This window comes from Harmonia axyridis, chromosome 1 (genome assembly GCF_914767665.1).
Source record: "Harmonia axyridis chromosome 1, icHarAxyr1.1, whole genome shotgun sequence".
Taxonomy (NCBI): domain Eukaryota; kingdom Metazoa; phylum Arthropoda; class Insecta; order Coleoptera; family Coccinellidae; genus Harmonia; species Harmonia axyridis.
Window position 1 is genome coordinate 34,655,179 of NC_059501.1, and position 18,237 is coordinate 34,673,415.

At 32.7% G+C, this 18,237-nt stretch overlaps 1 protein-coding gene across 5 annotated transcripts in view; it reads right to left on the bottom strand.

Moving 5' to 3' along the window:
• Positions 1-18,237, bottom strand: part of LOC123671512 (nose resistant to fluoxetine protein 6-like) — a 44,281-nt gene that overhangs the window by 11,316 nt on the left and 14,728 nt on the right. Inside the window, exons 1-11 of one of the 5 annotated variants that reach the window (XM_045605393.1) lie at positions 16,421-16,437; positions 13,753-14,085; positions 11,426-11,571; positions 8,962-9,179; positions 7,825-7,898; positions 7,361-7,563; positions 6,574-6,746; positions 5,245-5,413; positions 4,998-5,191; positions 3,396-3,543; positions 3,161-3,335 (exon numbers count right to left, since the gene is read on the bottom strand). In XM_045605393.1, the coding sequence (XP_045461349.1) occupies positions 3,161-3,335; positions 3,396-3,543; positions 4,998-5,191; positions 5,245-5,413; positions 6,574-6,746; positions 7,361-7,563; positions 7,825-7,898; positions 8,962-9,179; positions 11,426-11,571; positions 13,753-13,813 (1,561 nt within the window). In that variant the 5' untranslated portion in view covers positions 13,814-14,085; positions 16,421-16,437. Of the gene's footprint in view, positions 1-3,160; positions 3,336-3,395; positions 3,544-4,997; positions 5,192-5,244; positions 5,414-6,573; positions 6,747-7,360; positions 7,564-7,824; positions 7,899-8,961; positions 9,180-11,425; positions 11,572-13,752; positions 14,147-16,420; positions 16,718-18,237 lie in introns of those variants that run through there. The other 4 variants (XM_045605390.1, XM_045605391.1, XM_045605389.1 and 1 more) reach the window with 4 other exon arrangements.

An 18,237-nucleotide genomic window follows, 5' to 3' on the forward strand; every position in this document is an offset into this window, starting at 1 on the left:
CAATTATGCTTTCTGGGTACTGATTGAATAGAAGTGGTGACGATACACACCCCTGTCTCACTCCTCGCTTTATTTGTATGTCCTCTGAAGTGTCATTACCCAGTTTGATATTAGCCGTTTGATTGAAGTACACATGTAGGTACTATTATCCGGATATTCTTATCATCTAGATCTTTCTCTTTGAGGAGTTGCATCAGGTGGTCATGGCGTACTTTATCAAAGACTTTATTGTAGTCTAAAAAGCAAACATATAGTGGTTGATTGATATCCATACATCTTTGAGCCAACACATTGAAGGCGAAAAGTGCCTCTCTTGTTCCCATCGAGTTCCTGAAGCCGAATTGGGAATCACTGATATCTCGTTCCAGTTTTCTGAATAATCTCTGGTGTATGATTTTCAAGAATATTTCGATGACATGGCTCATTAAGCTAATTGTTCTATATTCTGTGCATTCATTTGCTCTAGGTGTTTTGGGTAAGGTAATAAATGTTGATTTCAGCCATTCCTTGGGAATAATGCCCGTGTTGTATATTAAATAAGTCTACTAGTACTTCAATTTGCTCTTCTGTTATTAGCTTAACTAATTCAGCTGGCAGTTCATCAGGATCCGGGGCCTTTTTGTTCCTTGTTAACTTGATAGCATGTTCTACTTCTTCTGGTGTTATGACAGGTCCTGTCTGGCTGTTATTCTCAAATTTGATTTCTAGTCTTTGATCATCGAATAATTCCTGTATGTACTCCCTCCATCTTGCGAGTTTTCTTCCTGTGTCGACAATAATCTGGCCTTCTTTGTTCAAGAGTATATCACATCTATTCATAGTTCTTAAACCAGTTAGTTCCTTGATCTTTTTGTGTAAATTGAAGTGATCGTGTTTACTCTGTAAATCTTCTATTTACGCACACTTATTTTCATACCATTTTTCTTTGTCTTCTCTCATTTTCTTTCTTATCTCCTCATTTATTCTGTTGTATTTTTCACGGTCCCTACTCTTCCAAGGTCGCCTACTTTCCATCAGTTGCAATATCTCCTCCGTCATCCTGGATTTATCACTACTTTCATGGGCAACTCCCTTTCCTAAAAGTTCTCGACTGGGTGTCATTATTGCCAACTTAACTGACTCCCACTTTTTGTTTGGATCTTCGAAATTTTTTGGTCGTAATCTGTTTAATTCCACTTTAATATCTTCGATTAATTGATTCTTTATCAGTGGTTCATTCAGTTGTGTCAATTGCAGTCTTTTATTGGTTCGTTGGGGAATGATTTTCTTCAATTCAACCTCAAACTGAGCTATCAGAGGGTTATGATCTGTTTTCGCATCGGCACCAGGGTATGCTTTGACGAACTTGATAGAATTCCTAAACCGTTTGCTTATTAAAATGAAATCTATTTGATTTCTGACGACTCTTCCAATCCTATCTGATGGTGATTTCCATGTGTAAAGCTTTCTTGCATGTAATTTGAAGCATGTATTTGCAACTACCATGTCGTGTTCTTGGCAGAATTGTTCCAGTCTGTCTCCCCTTTCAATTTCCCAATCCAAACTCACCAATGATATCTCCCACTTTTCCTCTACCTATCTTCGAATTGAAGTCACCCATTACAATTGTAATGTCTCTGCTCTTGGTTGTGTCTAAACCATATTGTATGTCATCGTAGAATTTTTCTAATTCGTCTTCACCCTTGTCAGCAGTAGGAGCATATGTTTGAACTGTGTTCAAAATTCCCTCAGTTCTCTTCATCCTCATCATGATAACCCAATCTGAGATAGGTATAAACCCTGTTACGTATCTAGAGAGGTTCTCTTCCACCGCTATTGCTACACCATTCCAATGCTGAAAACTGTCGTTACCCAAGTAATAAATTTTCGTCTGTTTGATAATTAATTCTCCTGTATTTGGCCATCTCGTCTCGCTCAGTCCCATGATGTTGACGTTGAGTCGTTGCATCTCTTGAAGCACATTATAAATTTTGCCGGCTTCATTTATGGATCTTACATTCCATGTACCGATCTTCAGCTTTTTCAGCTTGTTATTAGCTACATTCAAAACCGTCCCCCCCAGGAGATCCGATTGGGCGACTTGAAACTCCGGAATATTTTGCCTTGAACCCAGCCATTTTAATCAAACTAGGGATATCCCTTAGGATATCAAATGTGGTAGTCATCCCGTGGCTTTCCACATCCTTATGCCGTTGACTGCTTACATTTGTAGTTCTTCCGCCTTCGAGGCCAGTTTCCCAACCTCAGGACAAAAGAGTGCCCTTCCTTGACCTATTCCTTCGCCCGTAGGTGTTGAAAAGTCGAAGGAGAATTTCTTATACCGGCAATTGTTCGGTTGGCTGATTGCAAAGGTTTCAATAACCTCTGGGCGGTGGGGTCGCCACTTCCCTACGCTCTGTAACAGCCAATCATGCGCAATTTTGGTGAGCCAATTGTCGAAAATGTCGATAAAATCATAGACATTGTCGAGTCCAACTGTCATGTAAGCACTGTTACGATTGCCCCTTCAAAGATTGCACAAAAACTGTTTGAAAGAACTCGAGGAGAAGTTCGATGTAAGGGTACCACACGAGCTAACGCAAAAAAACTCATGGACCGAATTTACATCTGCGAATCGCTGCTGAATCGCAACAAAATTGACCCATTTTCGAAGTGGTTGGTGACTGGTGGATCACTTACGACAACGTCAAGCTAAAACGGTCGTGGTAGAAACGCGATGAGCCTGCGGAAACGGTGCCAAGCTAGGATAGACGGTCAGAATGGTTTTGCTGTGTGTATGGTGGGATTGGCAGGAAAATTATCTACTAGGAGCTACTGCCCTATTGTATAACTGCTAACTCAGTCAACAATTGGACCATCTGAAGAAAACAACCGCCCAGAAATAGCCAATAGGAGAGGAATTGTGTTCCATCAGGACAAGGTCAGACCCCCAAATCGATGATGACTCATCAGAAGCCCCAGGAGCTTAGTTGCATCCACCTTGTAGTTCGATAAGCCGATTCTCGAATTATCAACACTTCGATTCTGAACAAAAAATACTATTTATACTAGGGTTTGTTCTTCTTACTTCTAGTCAATTTACCAACTAATTTATTTTTTAGATTGTATCGTACATAATATATCTTGGGAACGTTTCAGAAGCATAATTTCAATTACTTACCACCCGTCCCGGTAGCCATTCCTAAAATACCGACAGCAATACCAAAACCAAATATTGGTCTTGCAAGCACTGACACCAATACTTCAAATATTCTGGTATCATATTGAAAAGATGTTACAAATAATGCTAGTATTGGGAATCCGAAAAAACTCAAGAACCATAAAATCTTCTTGTACTAAAAGTGAAGCATCGAAATAGATTAAATATTTCAATTATAGTGCAATATGATACATACAATTTCATCAAATAATTTTTCCTTTTTATGGTTGAAATAAATTGTTCCAAATATAATTCCCATCATATATGTTATTGAATTACACCATACGGGAATATACGAAAGGGTAAAGGCATCGGAAACCATCATGTCTTCAAGATTCGCTGTCCTGAAATATTAAAAAAGTTAATTAATTCAGTTGGCGACATTGACGTTATGGTAAAAGAGGAGTTAAAATTAAATAAGCAAGATTCATTATTATTACAAGAAAATTTGCAGTGTATGTGCTTGGGTAGCTATCAGACCTAGTTATCCAGTGGGATAGATGCCTCATTTTCAAATAACCTGACTTCCCTAATTCGTGACTAAGAATTAATATAATAAGTAGGATCTACAGTCACCCTATAGACTTAGGTTATCCACGGTTGTTTTGGGTTGAGGACGCGTTTCGCTAGTGTTTTATTTCACTTGATATAATTATATTTAAAAACACTTTCTGTTTGAACTTATTTATTCGATTACTCTTTTCTGCAATATCTCTCATTAGAAAACCCTATAGCAGTCAGTACTATACACATGGGTGTCCGCAGAAATTTTTCTCAGGGGGGGAAAAATGAAAATTATTGAAATACGATAAGGCGTCCATGATTGTCATTGAAAACCGGAAAATTGTTGAGAATCCATTACTTTTCTTTTTTCCATGCCCTTTGGATTGAGAAAGTAATATTGAGCATGTTGTGCTGAAAAATGAGGCAATCAAAATCTCAGGGGGGGCCATGCCCCCCCCCTGTGGGCGCCCATGTCTATACAAATACAAATCAGAAAAAAAAATGAGGAATGGAACGAATATTATGAATTTAACGGAAATCGTACAGTTTATACTGATAAAAGGCAGAATAGGCATGACAACCATTTGAATTTAGATAACATTTTCAGCTAAAATAGATCTGCTCTTTTTCTTGTATGTTCGAAGCAATTTTTCATTACACGCATTAGACATGATATTATTAATAAGGAAACGCTAGATTTCTTACAACGTGTCGCCAAGAAGATTTTAAGATAAAAGGACTTCGAATTAATAAATATATCTATTAATTGACGAAAAAGCTGCAACGTCCAGATGAAGCTGTTTTAATTTTAATTTTTTTTTGGTAAAACATAGATACAAATACACAGATTTTTAGGTACCTAACTATAGTTTAGTGGAAAAGTTTTTGAAAAAAGATAAAGTAAATATAGGTACCCAGGAATCAGTGAGTCTACGAGAACGACTAGGGGAAGACGATGACTAAATAGAACTAAATCCTCTCAATTTTCAATATCGGATATTATTCAAGTTTCCCCCTAGTAAGGGAAGCTTATTGTGAGGGTACTTTTCTCTCTAATGATGACAATCTTAGTCAGTTTTGCATTTGAATTACCGTCACCCTTATCAATTAATAAAAATTGTTAATAATAAACGAAATGCTAAAAAAATGAGAAATATCTTTCCAGTCATTAGTACTTGATAATTTGACTTTTGCTTGGATGAGGTGATATTCCGTTTGGAATTAACTTGTTCTAGACAATGAAGGAATAAGAACATTTCCTAAGTAAAAAAAGTATTGAAACTTTGATCCTCACCTTGGTATAAGCCTCAGAAATCCTTGAAAATTCGTATTTACTATAATACCAACTTGTATTGCAATTGTTATCATTATGGTTAGAACGATGAGATATTTTCTTGGGATTTTCAATTTTTGACTCAAATAAAATAGTCCTAGTGTGTACAGATAGAGTTGGAAGTCGGTAGCCAAGTACCAAGTAACACCAGAACACTAGAAATAGAAAAACTGTGAAAATCAATCAAAATATTCATATCTTTACTTACAATTTTGTCTGGTTCATATGAATTTTGTATGAATAATAAATTTTTCCACCAGTCATTCCTGCAAATTTCTACTTCTCTTTCTGCAACATCTTCATTTATGAATGAAATAACATCGAAAGTTAGATTACTTCTAAGGCACATCAATAATACTATAATAACGGGTAATAACCTGGAATGAGAGAATTTATTTGGTTGGAATACTTCATCAATGAAATCGGTTATTGAGTGAACATATACCAATATAAATCCAAATATGTACGCAGAAAATTTAATGATACCCTTCATATTTTCTATAGTAATTTTTTTGGCTTCGATAAGGATTGATATGATTGAAATGGGTTCTGTTAGACCATTACTGAAAATCGATCTGTTTCAACAACGCTTTGAAATTATTGAAATTCACTATAAAGATACTGAAAACTTTTCAGTCACAGTTTGCAAAACTAAAGCACTTTTGGATCCTTGTGAAGCACCTCTCGGCAGACAATAAAACTGGTGCAAAAATTTGATCTGTTATGACAAGTTAGTTATGTGAGAATGGAAATGGTGTGCTTCGCTAAAATACAACTGTGAATATTGCTGCTGTTACCTTTATTCAAAAATAAGAATAAAAAATTAATTCCAAAAATTCCGATAATGAAATGATACTTACGTGGAATTGAAGAGACAAAATATTAATTTATTATTGCCTCTGAAAATAGGCGATATGGCGAAAAAGAACTCAAGTACTCATTTTCACAGAGCAAATTGCTTGTTCGTCGGATTCGATGAAATGAAATTTTCACATTTATTTTTTTTTCGATAATCGACATGGTCTAACAACCCATCCCAAGATGGAGAGCGACTTGTATTCAAGCCGTAACTGTGAGCATCCCCACTTTGCCATTAAAAAAACACTCATTTATTCGATATCTTATCAGGTAAATGCTTTGATTGTTGCACTGTTTCATTGGGCCATGATTATTATTTGGAATATTCTATCTTTCCGAATGGATTTACCTATCCTTCAAACATTTATAACGAGACAAGAAGCAATTGAATTTTTTTTCTGCCCATATTTGGTAGAATGAATTTCATTTTACAGGAGTATTTCCTTAGGAGGTCCAATATAGAGAATTTCTCCTATCTTTAATTAAAATATACACAAATAAATTTCAACAGAAACTGTAAAATAATTCGTTTAAAATTCGTTAAAATTCGTTTCCCATGAATTTTCCATGAATCTTCGTGTCGTTACTTGGCGACGAAGTTATTGAAAAAAGAAATTCATATGTCATTCATATGCAGCTCCTTCTTATGCACTTTCATGACTTACTCTCGATCATTTACCTAAAATATCTATTCAGTCCTAGGATGGATATATCCTTGAAAGTGAGATCTCCATTCTTCTTTATAATATTGTTTAATTGTATGGTTAACAACCAGGCTGATATTAAGAAAAATGTTTGCACTAAAAATGTGAAGATTGTTACTATGCACCTTGTGATGATATGGAGGTAAATCTGAAAGAAAATTGGTCAGATAGGAATATTATTTCTTCAAGAGATACAACATATGATAATATAAACTAGAAATATTACCATTTCATAGTCAGAATTTATCAATATTTTTCTGGTTCTATAGATGAAAGTAGTAGGAAATATATAATTCGATAAAATAAATGAGAAAATCGGACTGATACAATCAAGGCTGAAAGTTGAATTATGCGATATTGATGAGCTCCAAAAAAAAAGACACCTGTCGATCACTACTCACATTCGATAGCAGCATGTTTCCATGTGAAAAACTTTTAGGTTAGATTCTGCTAGTCCAATTTTCTTATTCTTCTTATTATTTGTTTAATGTATTTATATTTCTTGAATAAACTCTCTTATTATTATTATTATTATCATACGTGGCTTTATCATTTGTGTTATCCTTCACCGTCATTTATACTTCATTTTTAATTCAGAATATCAAGAAATAAACTATTTTATATTCAATGTGAATTGGAATTGCCATATTTCTGTTTGAAACGACTAGATTTCTAATTTGATTAATACTTGATAAAATAATGATAATTTAAAAATTAAATAATTTAAACATCTGAGCCATCAATCATTATATACCTACTTACATTTTCCACATACTCAGGATTATTCAAAAATGTGAACATATTTCCATAGAATGCATGCATGGAGATTATGAGCATCATAGTCAAAGTACGGATTCCTTGAATTGGTTTCAATTTTTGGAAATCCTCATTCAATATTGGTTTCTTTAATTCTTTCCAAATTGTTACTATCGAAAAAATTGATAATATCTTCACCAAAAAATTATCTGAAAATGAAGAAACATATCTTATATGAATGTTTCAGCTGAAAAATTTATGCTGACTGTGAAAATCTGAGATTCTTATTATGCCAATAAATTGCCTGGCTATAAAAAATTTAGCCACGGTAATATTTTAGGCTCAATTCTCACTCTCAGCTCATCATCAAATTCGGAACTGAATAAATAAATTAAAAAAAAAATTCCATATGATTTAAATCAAATTTTGTTAGAATCGATATTAGTTACGAACTTGAAGTTTGTTATTACCTTTCTCATGATCAGCAAAGTATGTATACGTGGTTGAAACAACCATGAAAAATACATAAATAGCAGCAATCGACCTGAAAAAAGTGTATTCTTAAAGTAGAGCAACATAACATCAAATTTTCTTAATTTAACAACGCTTTAAATGAGAAATTACAGTTAATTATAATTATTAAAGAGACACCGGTATGTTATTAGTATTATTCACATTTCATCGATAAATACTTCTGGATATCTTCAACACTTCATCGTAATTGAATGGGGAATTCCTTTGATCTTCAGTTTTTTCTTTGGGACAACAAGTTTTTATCCTTCTTTGACCAGTATTGAAAATTGATCGTTGAACTCATATAAAGAAACAGAACCTTATCCAAACCGATAGGTATAAATTATTGGTATAATTGTTCATCATAAACGTTTGTAAAGATATCATATACCTATTCTTAGCAAGATCAATACATAAAGTTTGTTAATTGATGTGAAAAGGGTGTAATTTCAATGAAAAATGGAGGATAATCTCTTGATATGAAAAAAAAAACGCATTTAAACTATGGGTTATTAGTTAGAACTAATTTTGAAAATGTTTGACACTCTAATATCCGAAACTGCCCAGAGTATGTTATGCCAATTGTCACAGTTACATCAAGATGAAATTGGGGCATCATTTATAGGCTTAGTTTCTTTTATCCTTGATGATACATAAATAAAATTACTGCAAATATGAAGGACCTATATAACCGAGTTCAAATATATTCATTTCAGAAATTGTTATTTTATATACTCAGAATCTCAACAAGGTCAAATGTTGTCACTGAAATATTGAGTGTTTTTCCGATTACTTTTTGAATTTTCTTTAGTTCTGAAGACGTAATCGGCATAAAATTTTGCATGAAGCTTAGGATTGCTATTCTATATCTTACACCTCGACTAAAATTACGAATTCGTAGTTTTAAAATTATTAGGTAAGCAAAGTTTTTAACGTCCATATGGAACACTTAGTCGCATTTTGCCCATTAACAAATTCATTTAAGAGTCGAACCTACCCTGAAAATTTCAAGTATCTTGGTCTTTTCTTTCGAGAGTTATCATGTATTCGGACGGCCGGAGAGACAGAATTGAATTTGACATTTTACTACTCACATAAAGAGAAGATCCCAATAATCCACATCGTTCAGGATGAGGCGGCCTTTTTCGAAGCATCTGAAATTGTTCACAATTCCTTGGAGACTTTCATTTAGGTATTTAATTGCGTATTCTTCTTGCAATGCTTCATTCAATGTTCTCAATTGATATTTTTTGAAACAGCGGCCGTGAATTAGCTTCGTTCTATCGAAATATCGATAGTCATAATTCGTTTCCTGGAAAAAAAAACAAAAATGGTAAACTGAAATATTGGTTTTTACAACTTTTAAAGTAGGTTTTCAAGGCTGCAGGAGATTAAATATTTTCTGAATGAAAATTGATTTCTTACAAAGTAGAATTGGTAGGTACTAATTCGACAAGGCGTTGTCAGCCAAGTTTTTGACGCAAACTATGCTGGGAAGTGGCAGGTTAATCAGTGGTACTTGCCTGTGTGATATTTTCTGCTGGCGTCCATTATATATCAGCCAGGTGTTAAAAACGTGACTTATTTCACGCAAAAATTGTCAAGTATCGGGTGTCCCAAATTCGATAAGAATTAGAGCACGTTCACATGACAAGCGCTCCACGCGCGTTGAATGAGCGCTAGATAATTGGATACCGTTCACATGGTACGCGCTTGCCAAGCGCTGAACGCGCGTTGCCGCAACTTATTCACTTTGAATTCTACATTTTGGTTTGAATCTTGATTCAGTATCAGATTTAGGTAAAAATTAAACAACTTTTTTAAGTTTTGATAGGTAATTATAGATCGAATAGTAGTAGAAAATTCATGTACTTGTAAACGCGTGTAGTCAAAACGCGCGTTGAGCGCTTGTCATGTGAACGGGCTCTCAATTTGGTGATAACCTCAACCTTTTGAATTCAACTGTTTTTCAAGCTTTAAGAGAAAATTGGAAAATGGCATGAAATGAAAAGTTCTCATAACTTCTTTATGAATAATGCTATAATTACATGAAACAATAACATCCTACAGGCACTTTTTTCAGTAGAATCCATTAGTGTAATCATTTGTCTCTTATTGCAATTAGGTAGTCTTGAAGTTAAAATACAAACCTGTGTTTTTTGAATGTAAATCATAAAAATTTTTGCAGCGAATGAAATCGCTATTTTTAATTTGCAAAAATATATAACAGGTTTATAAATTTTTATGAAACTATGAAAATCATTAACAGTTTCAGTTTCATATGGCAAATCAACCAAGTCCTTATCTATGATAATCTTCGAACTTCACGCATTTAAGGAACAACATTTATCAATTTGGAAATGTTGAAAAATCGATTGGTTATTTTAATTATCTGAAGTTCACAGATTATCATTGATTATTGAGTTTCAGTTTCATACGGCAAATCAACCAAGTGTCTGGTTGATTTGCCGTGAGAAACTGAAACTTTTGATGATTTCTATAGTTTGATAACAATTTTATATAAATATTATGTTATACATTTCTGGAAAAGGAAAATATAAGCGGTTTTATATGTTACATTAAAAAAAATACAAGTTTTTATTGAAACTCCTAAAATAATTGCATTTAGCTTGATTACACAAATGGATTCTACTGAAAAAAGTTCTTTGAAATTAAACGTCGTCCACATCAATATATTTCCATTCCGGCCATATAAAATCATTTGGTAATGTGTTTTCGTCAATATTACTGGCTACAGCAGCAATATTTTCAATTGTTGCATAGCGACACACAATGTTTCGAATTTCACAATTTCACAGCAGCTCAAAATTTTCCACCAGTTTTACGATTGCCGGCTGAGAAGGTGCTGCTCGAACACCCAAAAGTGCTTTAGTTTCTCGAACTGTGACTGCAAAATTTTCACCATTTTTACAGTGAATTTTAATCATTTTAATGCGTTGTTGAAGCGTGTATCGTTTCATTTTGATAATGGCGTAGTTTTTGCTTGTCAACTGTCAGAAGATGACAGCTTCGAAATTGTCAGCAGCCCGAATAGCGGTCTATTGAAAAATGGATTCTCTTATTGAAAAATCCTATACAATGATATATACTAGAATAACCAAAAATGATTTTTGCGGAAATAGAGCTACTTTTTTGACATTGTTAATAATCATTCCACTTAATGTGTATTGTCTTAAATTTCTAAATCTTCGAAAATATATGGTGGACTAAACGAAATGAAAACTATAGCAGTTATGCATCTAGTTTAAAAACATAAATGACTTGAATTCCATAGTTCTGGAACCTGTAGGTATATAAAAGTCAGCAATCAGATTTTGAAAAGTGATCAATTTTGTATGTACCTTTAACACTTATTACCTGTCATATCCAGTTCCATAGTATACTAAACTAATTTTACTTAGTGGGCACCAGAAAATAAAAAATGTGTGACGTCCCTGGGAACACTATTGACAATTTTTTGGGAAAATATAAGAACAACATTCGACATATTGTCATTTGTTAATTGAACTATAGTGATATAGTTATAGGTTATATTACCTCTATAATTTTCCGAGCTCTCGAATCGGCAGTGCTATTGTATGGCACCAAGGTAACTGATATTTTACAAAATATACCATTGTTTTCACTACATTCTTCAGGATTTGACAGTTCATATTTCTTGATTATCATGGGGAAGTCTTCATCTATAAAAAAAACATAAATTCTTCTTTCAGTAGTCCTTGAATGATTCGTGACTTGTTGAGATTTTATTTCAAATTTCTAAATTTTAAATGCAACACGAAGTTGATCTTCAAATTTTTGTTAACTCTTCTTTTATAATTTGAGGGTTAATAACTTTATTTCTAGCAAAGAACCTAGAACAAATATCAATTTTAAAAAGATATATCAACAATTAATATTCGAATAAAAGAATATTTTCAGAAAAGAGTAACCAAAAATTTAAAGCTCAACTTCGCGTTGCATTTAAAAATTCGTATAGAAGATCCTTGTCAAGATTCGAGCAAATTTTTTCATTGCTGGTGTCATTAAAACCACAGAATATTCAATATCGATAAACTAAAAACTAATATTTCTGTGAGAACATATCCGGCCGACTTGGAATCAAGCGTATTCCTATCCAGGGTGATTTAATTTAGTTACTTTCTGTGTTTTCCGGAAGTCACAGACTACTCTACACAGTTAAAAATTGCGGTTTTTCCTCATTTGAAGTTATTTCTCGATAACTTTTAAAGTATTAATTTAAGGTATAGGGTATGTTTTTTCTTTTTATATCTAGAAATGACCAAAATAATAATACCTAAATATAAGTTCTAATTTGAAAATCTTGAGTTTTGATGAATTTGAGTTGTCCAACTTCATGATTTTCTGATAAACACCCTTTTAATTTTTGATCCAAACCTCAAAGAGTGCTATCATACTACGTATTTGCAAAATCGACAATTTAAAAGGTTCTTCCGAAAAAACTTTTTTCTGCAAGAAAATTTGAAACTCGCCGCCACCATTTTTTTCATAAGAATCTTATTGATCTCATCATTATCTAATGATGCAATAATATACTGGGTGTCATTTGATTTAAGGAAGTGGTAGTTTATGTCTGATATAAACGGAAGTTGTAGAAATCTGAAAATATTTTAGGGAGAAAGATCATTATCTCAAACGTAAACAAGCGAATTTTCAGCACGAAATTATGATTAGTTTTCCATAAAAGTCTAATAGGCCATCGCAGTGAATCACCCTGTATAAGAAAAATTTCATTTAGACGTATCTTGAAATTGGTATTTCACATGAACACCCAAAACCTCAACTCGGTATTATGGTCACGAAAATATTTGATGATTTTTTGAATATGTTGTGGTTGTTGTTGAGTGATACACATGAAATTTTGTTTTATATTTAGAATCTCCAATCTACATCAAGATGCTAATATGATTTTCCGATCAAACTGTAGTTTTGAAACAAAACATCAAATTTCAACGACCATATTTACGGAACTCTTGGTCGGTTTTTGCTCATTACAGAATTACACTGCGGAATTTGAGATCCAAACGTAACCTGAAGTTTCTAGCCTTTTTCCTTCGGCAGTTACCATTTACACGATTTTATCTATTCGATGTGACATAACTCAAATAAGGAAGAACAGTATATCTAATTATTCATGTAATTTGATTTTATTTTGTTGCTAGTGTAAATTGTATCAATACAGAAAATGTGACATTAATCTTATGAATTTTTATGAACATAAATATAACCTCGAAAAAAAATTCAGTTCTGTAATTTTAGCCCCGAGAAAAGATTCAAAAAAGCATCGTGTGAAAATGCCAGATACCTATTTGTCAGAAATCAGCCTAGAACTAGACATGAAAGTAAATACGATATAGGCTTAGTATAAGAAGACGATAAAAAAATCTCTTCAAAATAGAGTGATTCATGTTATCAACAAAAGAATTCGGTATTCATATATCTTCCTTGTAATTAATCAACAACAATATGCAATAACGAATTTGTTATCTGTTACAAACCCCTAAAATACTTTTGAGTGCAAAATATGTTGTTTCGGAGATATTTCATAAAAATACTGTAATAAAGTCAGAATGAAAATATCCATTGAATAATAATCCATATTCAATGAACCTTTGTCTAAAATGAATAAAACTTTTTCTTTTCCATTATTATCGATATATTACAAAAATTGAATGAATAACTTACCTTTTCAATATCATTTTACGAACAAAAAATTTACAGATCGGCAAGAATCAAGAATATTATTTCATTTCCATTAAGGAAAGCAAGACTTAGTATGGAAAGAAACACATTCAATGTTTTGAATGTTAAAAAAGCACACACTAAATGAAGAAAATATTTACCACTAGTCACAAGAAGAGGCAGAAGGGACAGGAACGCAACAAATTCTAATTTCACAGCCATTTTTCACTAGTTCGCACTGAGATTTGTGAACCCCGTTATTTATATTCACTATAAATATCAATTACCACCACAGTAAACATGAGGGAAATTACGATTGTGTCATCACACTGTTGGTTCTTAGGAGACCAGATGATAACGAAAAAAGTTGTAGAACACTTCTTCCATCGGGAGCAAAAGTTAATAACACTCACAATTTATTGATCAGTTCCAGTGTTGTACTTAAGTGTTTTTCATTCCCATAAAATAAAAACTTGGATTGTTGCAGTTAAAAACTATAATTGATTTAATTTTTCATCTTATGTTTACATCGTCTTTTGAGAGCTGGCTATTCAACTCAAGGATTAAGTATAATTAAATGTAATGTGCATCACTTCATCATGAAGAATCAATCTAAATTACATTTGATTTTTGATTCCATAATGAATTTTCAGTGATAAATGTAGATTTAGATGATTATATCAGTGTGTACTTCAGGACATAAGCGATGCAAACACATTATTTCAAGTGCCTCCTTTCTAAGATAATCAATTCATACTATGTACATGTAGTATAGTTTTTGAATTTTCAAATTGATCGATTGGAATCGTTGAGAAAAAAGTTATTTAATCCTGATAAGAGTTTATTATTTTTCTATATCATCGAATATCGAATGTAGAATTTCGGTGAATATATATTAGTGTCTACTTCAATGACATAAGCGATGCAAACACAAAATTTCAAGTGCCTCCTCTGTAAGATATCAATCCATACTATGTAGTGTGTATAGTTTTTTAAATTTTTAATTTGATCGATTGGAATCGTTGAGAAAATAGTTAATAAGAGTTCATTATTTTTCTATATCATCGAATTCATGGTTTTGAAATCATTCAATAGAAAAGGTTTCTTTAAGTAACAAATGTTTGTAACACTTCCAGAATAACAATTCAGTCATTTCGCCCATCAGATTTTGGACACAAAAGGGCCTTATACGAGATATGAGGCCCAACTTTTAAATTTCAAATGCAAACAAATCTTTTTTATTGCTGATTCGGATTCAGCGGGAAATCTTACATCCAAATTGGTTGAAACAAAATTTTTTCGTCCATTTTGGGCCCTATACAGCGTTTTTTGTTCAAAAATCCGGGGGGGGTTCATTTACATCAGGATGCAAACATTCATATTCTGATACTGAGGTCCTTAGTAATTTTTCTAGTTGAATCTATTGAGCCCATCAGATTTTGGGTGCAAAAGGGCCTTATACGAGATAATTAAGTTGGGCCTCATATTTCGTATAAGGCTCTTTTGAATCCAAAATCTGATTGGCCCATCAATTCCTCGGGCGAAATTACTACCTAAAGACCACAGCATCAAAATTCCGATTTTCCACCTGTGCGCGAAAAAAATTCAGTTTCCAGACTTATGAACCACCCGGTATATCTTAGAAACCTTTTTGAAAAATTGGTAACAGGATGTTTTTCGACAAATCGGTGCATAAAAAACTCCGTTGAAAAATATAGGGTGTCCGTTCATAAAAAACCAACGATATATCTTTGAAACGGTAATTGATTTCTATGTCCTGTTATTAGTATCATATAAACCAGAAAAATTACAGAAAATTTTTTTTGAATTTTCAGAAAATATCGAACCGAAACCAAGACATGGAGAAATATTTGAAATAGTGATTTTTCAGAAACATCCTGTAATTCGAGAATGAAGGTATCTATGAAATGCTTTCTGAGATTTTATTATTTCGGAGAAAGAGATAGATTTTTTTTTTTGATTTTTTCTTTAATTGGTACACCCTGTACAGGGTGGGCAAATTTTGATGTTTTAGCACTATAACTTTTAAACCAGAGGAGATAGATAAAATCTGATACCCCATTCTCGTTCTCTTTTTCTGAGAAACTAACAAGAGTAGTATTCATTTTTTGCCACCTTCTTTTGTTTTCGTGTTATAAGCGAAAATTGGAAAAAATGGTGATACCGAAAATTTATATCTCCGTTAATACTGATGATAGAGCTCTCAAATTAAAACATATTCAAGCAGAATAAAAAAAACTTACATTCCAATGGCAACAGTATTTAGTAAATTGCGCATGGAACTGATAAGATTTGATGATGTTGTCGATGACAAACGACGGAATTCTATGTGTAGATGTATACTAGCAATTTTCAATCTCTGCGTAAAATTTCAGGTTGATCGCATCATTAGACCTATAGAAAGTTCAAGTCGATTATCGCAAAACATTTCTAATAGTTAAAACAGATCGCACTAGGTTGAATTTTAGTTTGTGGGTATATGTGAAAAATTACCCTCACCTCACAAATTTAATTTAATCAGAACTCCTCACCTTATAGAATAACCAGGAAAACAGATCAATGAAATCATAACATCTCACAATACTCTACAACAGTTCTGTGACGATAATACGATCGCTCAAATGCTCAAAATCATCCATTCTACAACATTTGATAAATAATTTCTTGCATAATATCGAAGGGAAGAATGAATTATTTTTTAAAATTAAAAGAGTTGTCACAAAAGTCTACTGATGATTCGTTATTGTGCGAAAATCCTATTCTACATGATTTACAAAAACAGTGGAAAAAGCACATTCTACTACGTACCTTTTACTGCGTAGATGAATTGTGATGATAAAGACAAGAATACCCATATGAAAATCATATTAATTCTCTGAGAATATTATGATCAGAACACTAACGAATGAACCAGGTGAATGTAAAATTTAAGAGATACTTGTGACGATAACCCCCTGAAACTGATTATCATTACGTCCAATTAATTTCTATGTTTTCATTTGTACTAAAATTTATAGATCATACTTCAAACAAATTTATAGTGTAATAAAACTTCGAGATATGTCTAGAATTTTCATGTTTGAATTCACAAAAAATCTTCCAATTACTTCAAACGAATTTGTGTATCTATATATTAATACTACTGTCATCTGGACACTGAGTCCAGATGTTCAACAATATAAAAATCCTTGAATAACATTTCCCAATGATTTCAGTCTCGATTTTTTTGAAAATGAGGAAGAAGCAGACATGAAGGAGACCACATAACACCAGCTGACTTCTTGTCAGTTTTCTTTGGATATTCGCTAACATCCTTAATGCTAATGACTATCAACACAGAATTTTGCACGAATTCTTTTTTTGAAAATGGATATATTGTCACGGAAAAAGTGTGTATTTATTTACAAAATATCTTCTTGAATTTTCTATGGTGGTAATGATGTGATCCACTTGAGATTTTGAAGCTTCAAATTGTTATTATACAGGGTGTTTCGTTAGTAAATGTACATACGTCAACCTGAGGTAGAGCTATAAAAAATATATGATAGGTCTAATCTTCCTCATAGCCGAAATACAGGCTGGTTTATGAATTCACCAATATTTTCAATTCCTTATAACGTTTAAACCACCCGGTGTATTTTATTGATATAAGGAGCGCACAATTCACTCCATAAGGTCCATCGACTAATATTTGAACTTATTAGAAGAATATGGGTCTTTCAACAAGCTGAGATTCAACACCCTGTATAGTGGAATACTGGAATTCGATGGAAATATTTGGAAAGAGCAGACATTTTTCTATGAGGATCAGTAGATTTCAAGGTCCCGCACGTCATTTAAATCATCGAAAATTTCAGGCAAAAATTTAGTTCAATGTTGGAATTTCACACCTTCACAATAAAATCGTAGATTGAGATTAAATTGGAAAATTTTCTTGTTCCTCTAATTCAATACATTCATTCAGATGTATATCCTGATTGTTCACTAATTAAACATATTTTGAGAGATTATTTTGTGTCAAATCCCATAAGAGTATATCGGGTGTCCCAAGGTGAGCGGCCTATTAGATTATTATGGAAACTATTGATGGTAAAAATTTCAAATTTTGTGGATAGATATTTGGCCATGTAAGGTACATTTTTAAAATAATTTCACATTTCCAGTGTTGCCGGATGTACGACAATTTGGCAACAACTTTGTTATTTTGAATAGGACATCCGGTATTTCTATTTTTTTATGATACTCCATAAAATATTAAATCTATTCACTCTTACTTGTCCATCCCTATCTTCAACGGTTTTTGAGTTATTAATTATTTTTCGAAATTTTTGATCAAATTGGCGTATTACGAAAATGACTCTAGTTCGTTCAATATTTGAGATTTAAGTCAGAAATTTTGCAAGTCGTTAGATATTGATCTGATCTGTGTCACTGCTCTTGAATTATGGTTGTCAATAATACAGGACGGACCAAAAAAAATCATCATTTGCCAAGTTACAAAATTGTAAAAAAGTCTATTTTTTCAAATTAGACACCTAGTATATTTTTCAATTTTTGAAATCAGTACAACACACTCTACAATTTTTCTATTCACGTCCCTATACCTATCTCAACTGGATTCCGAG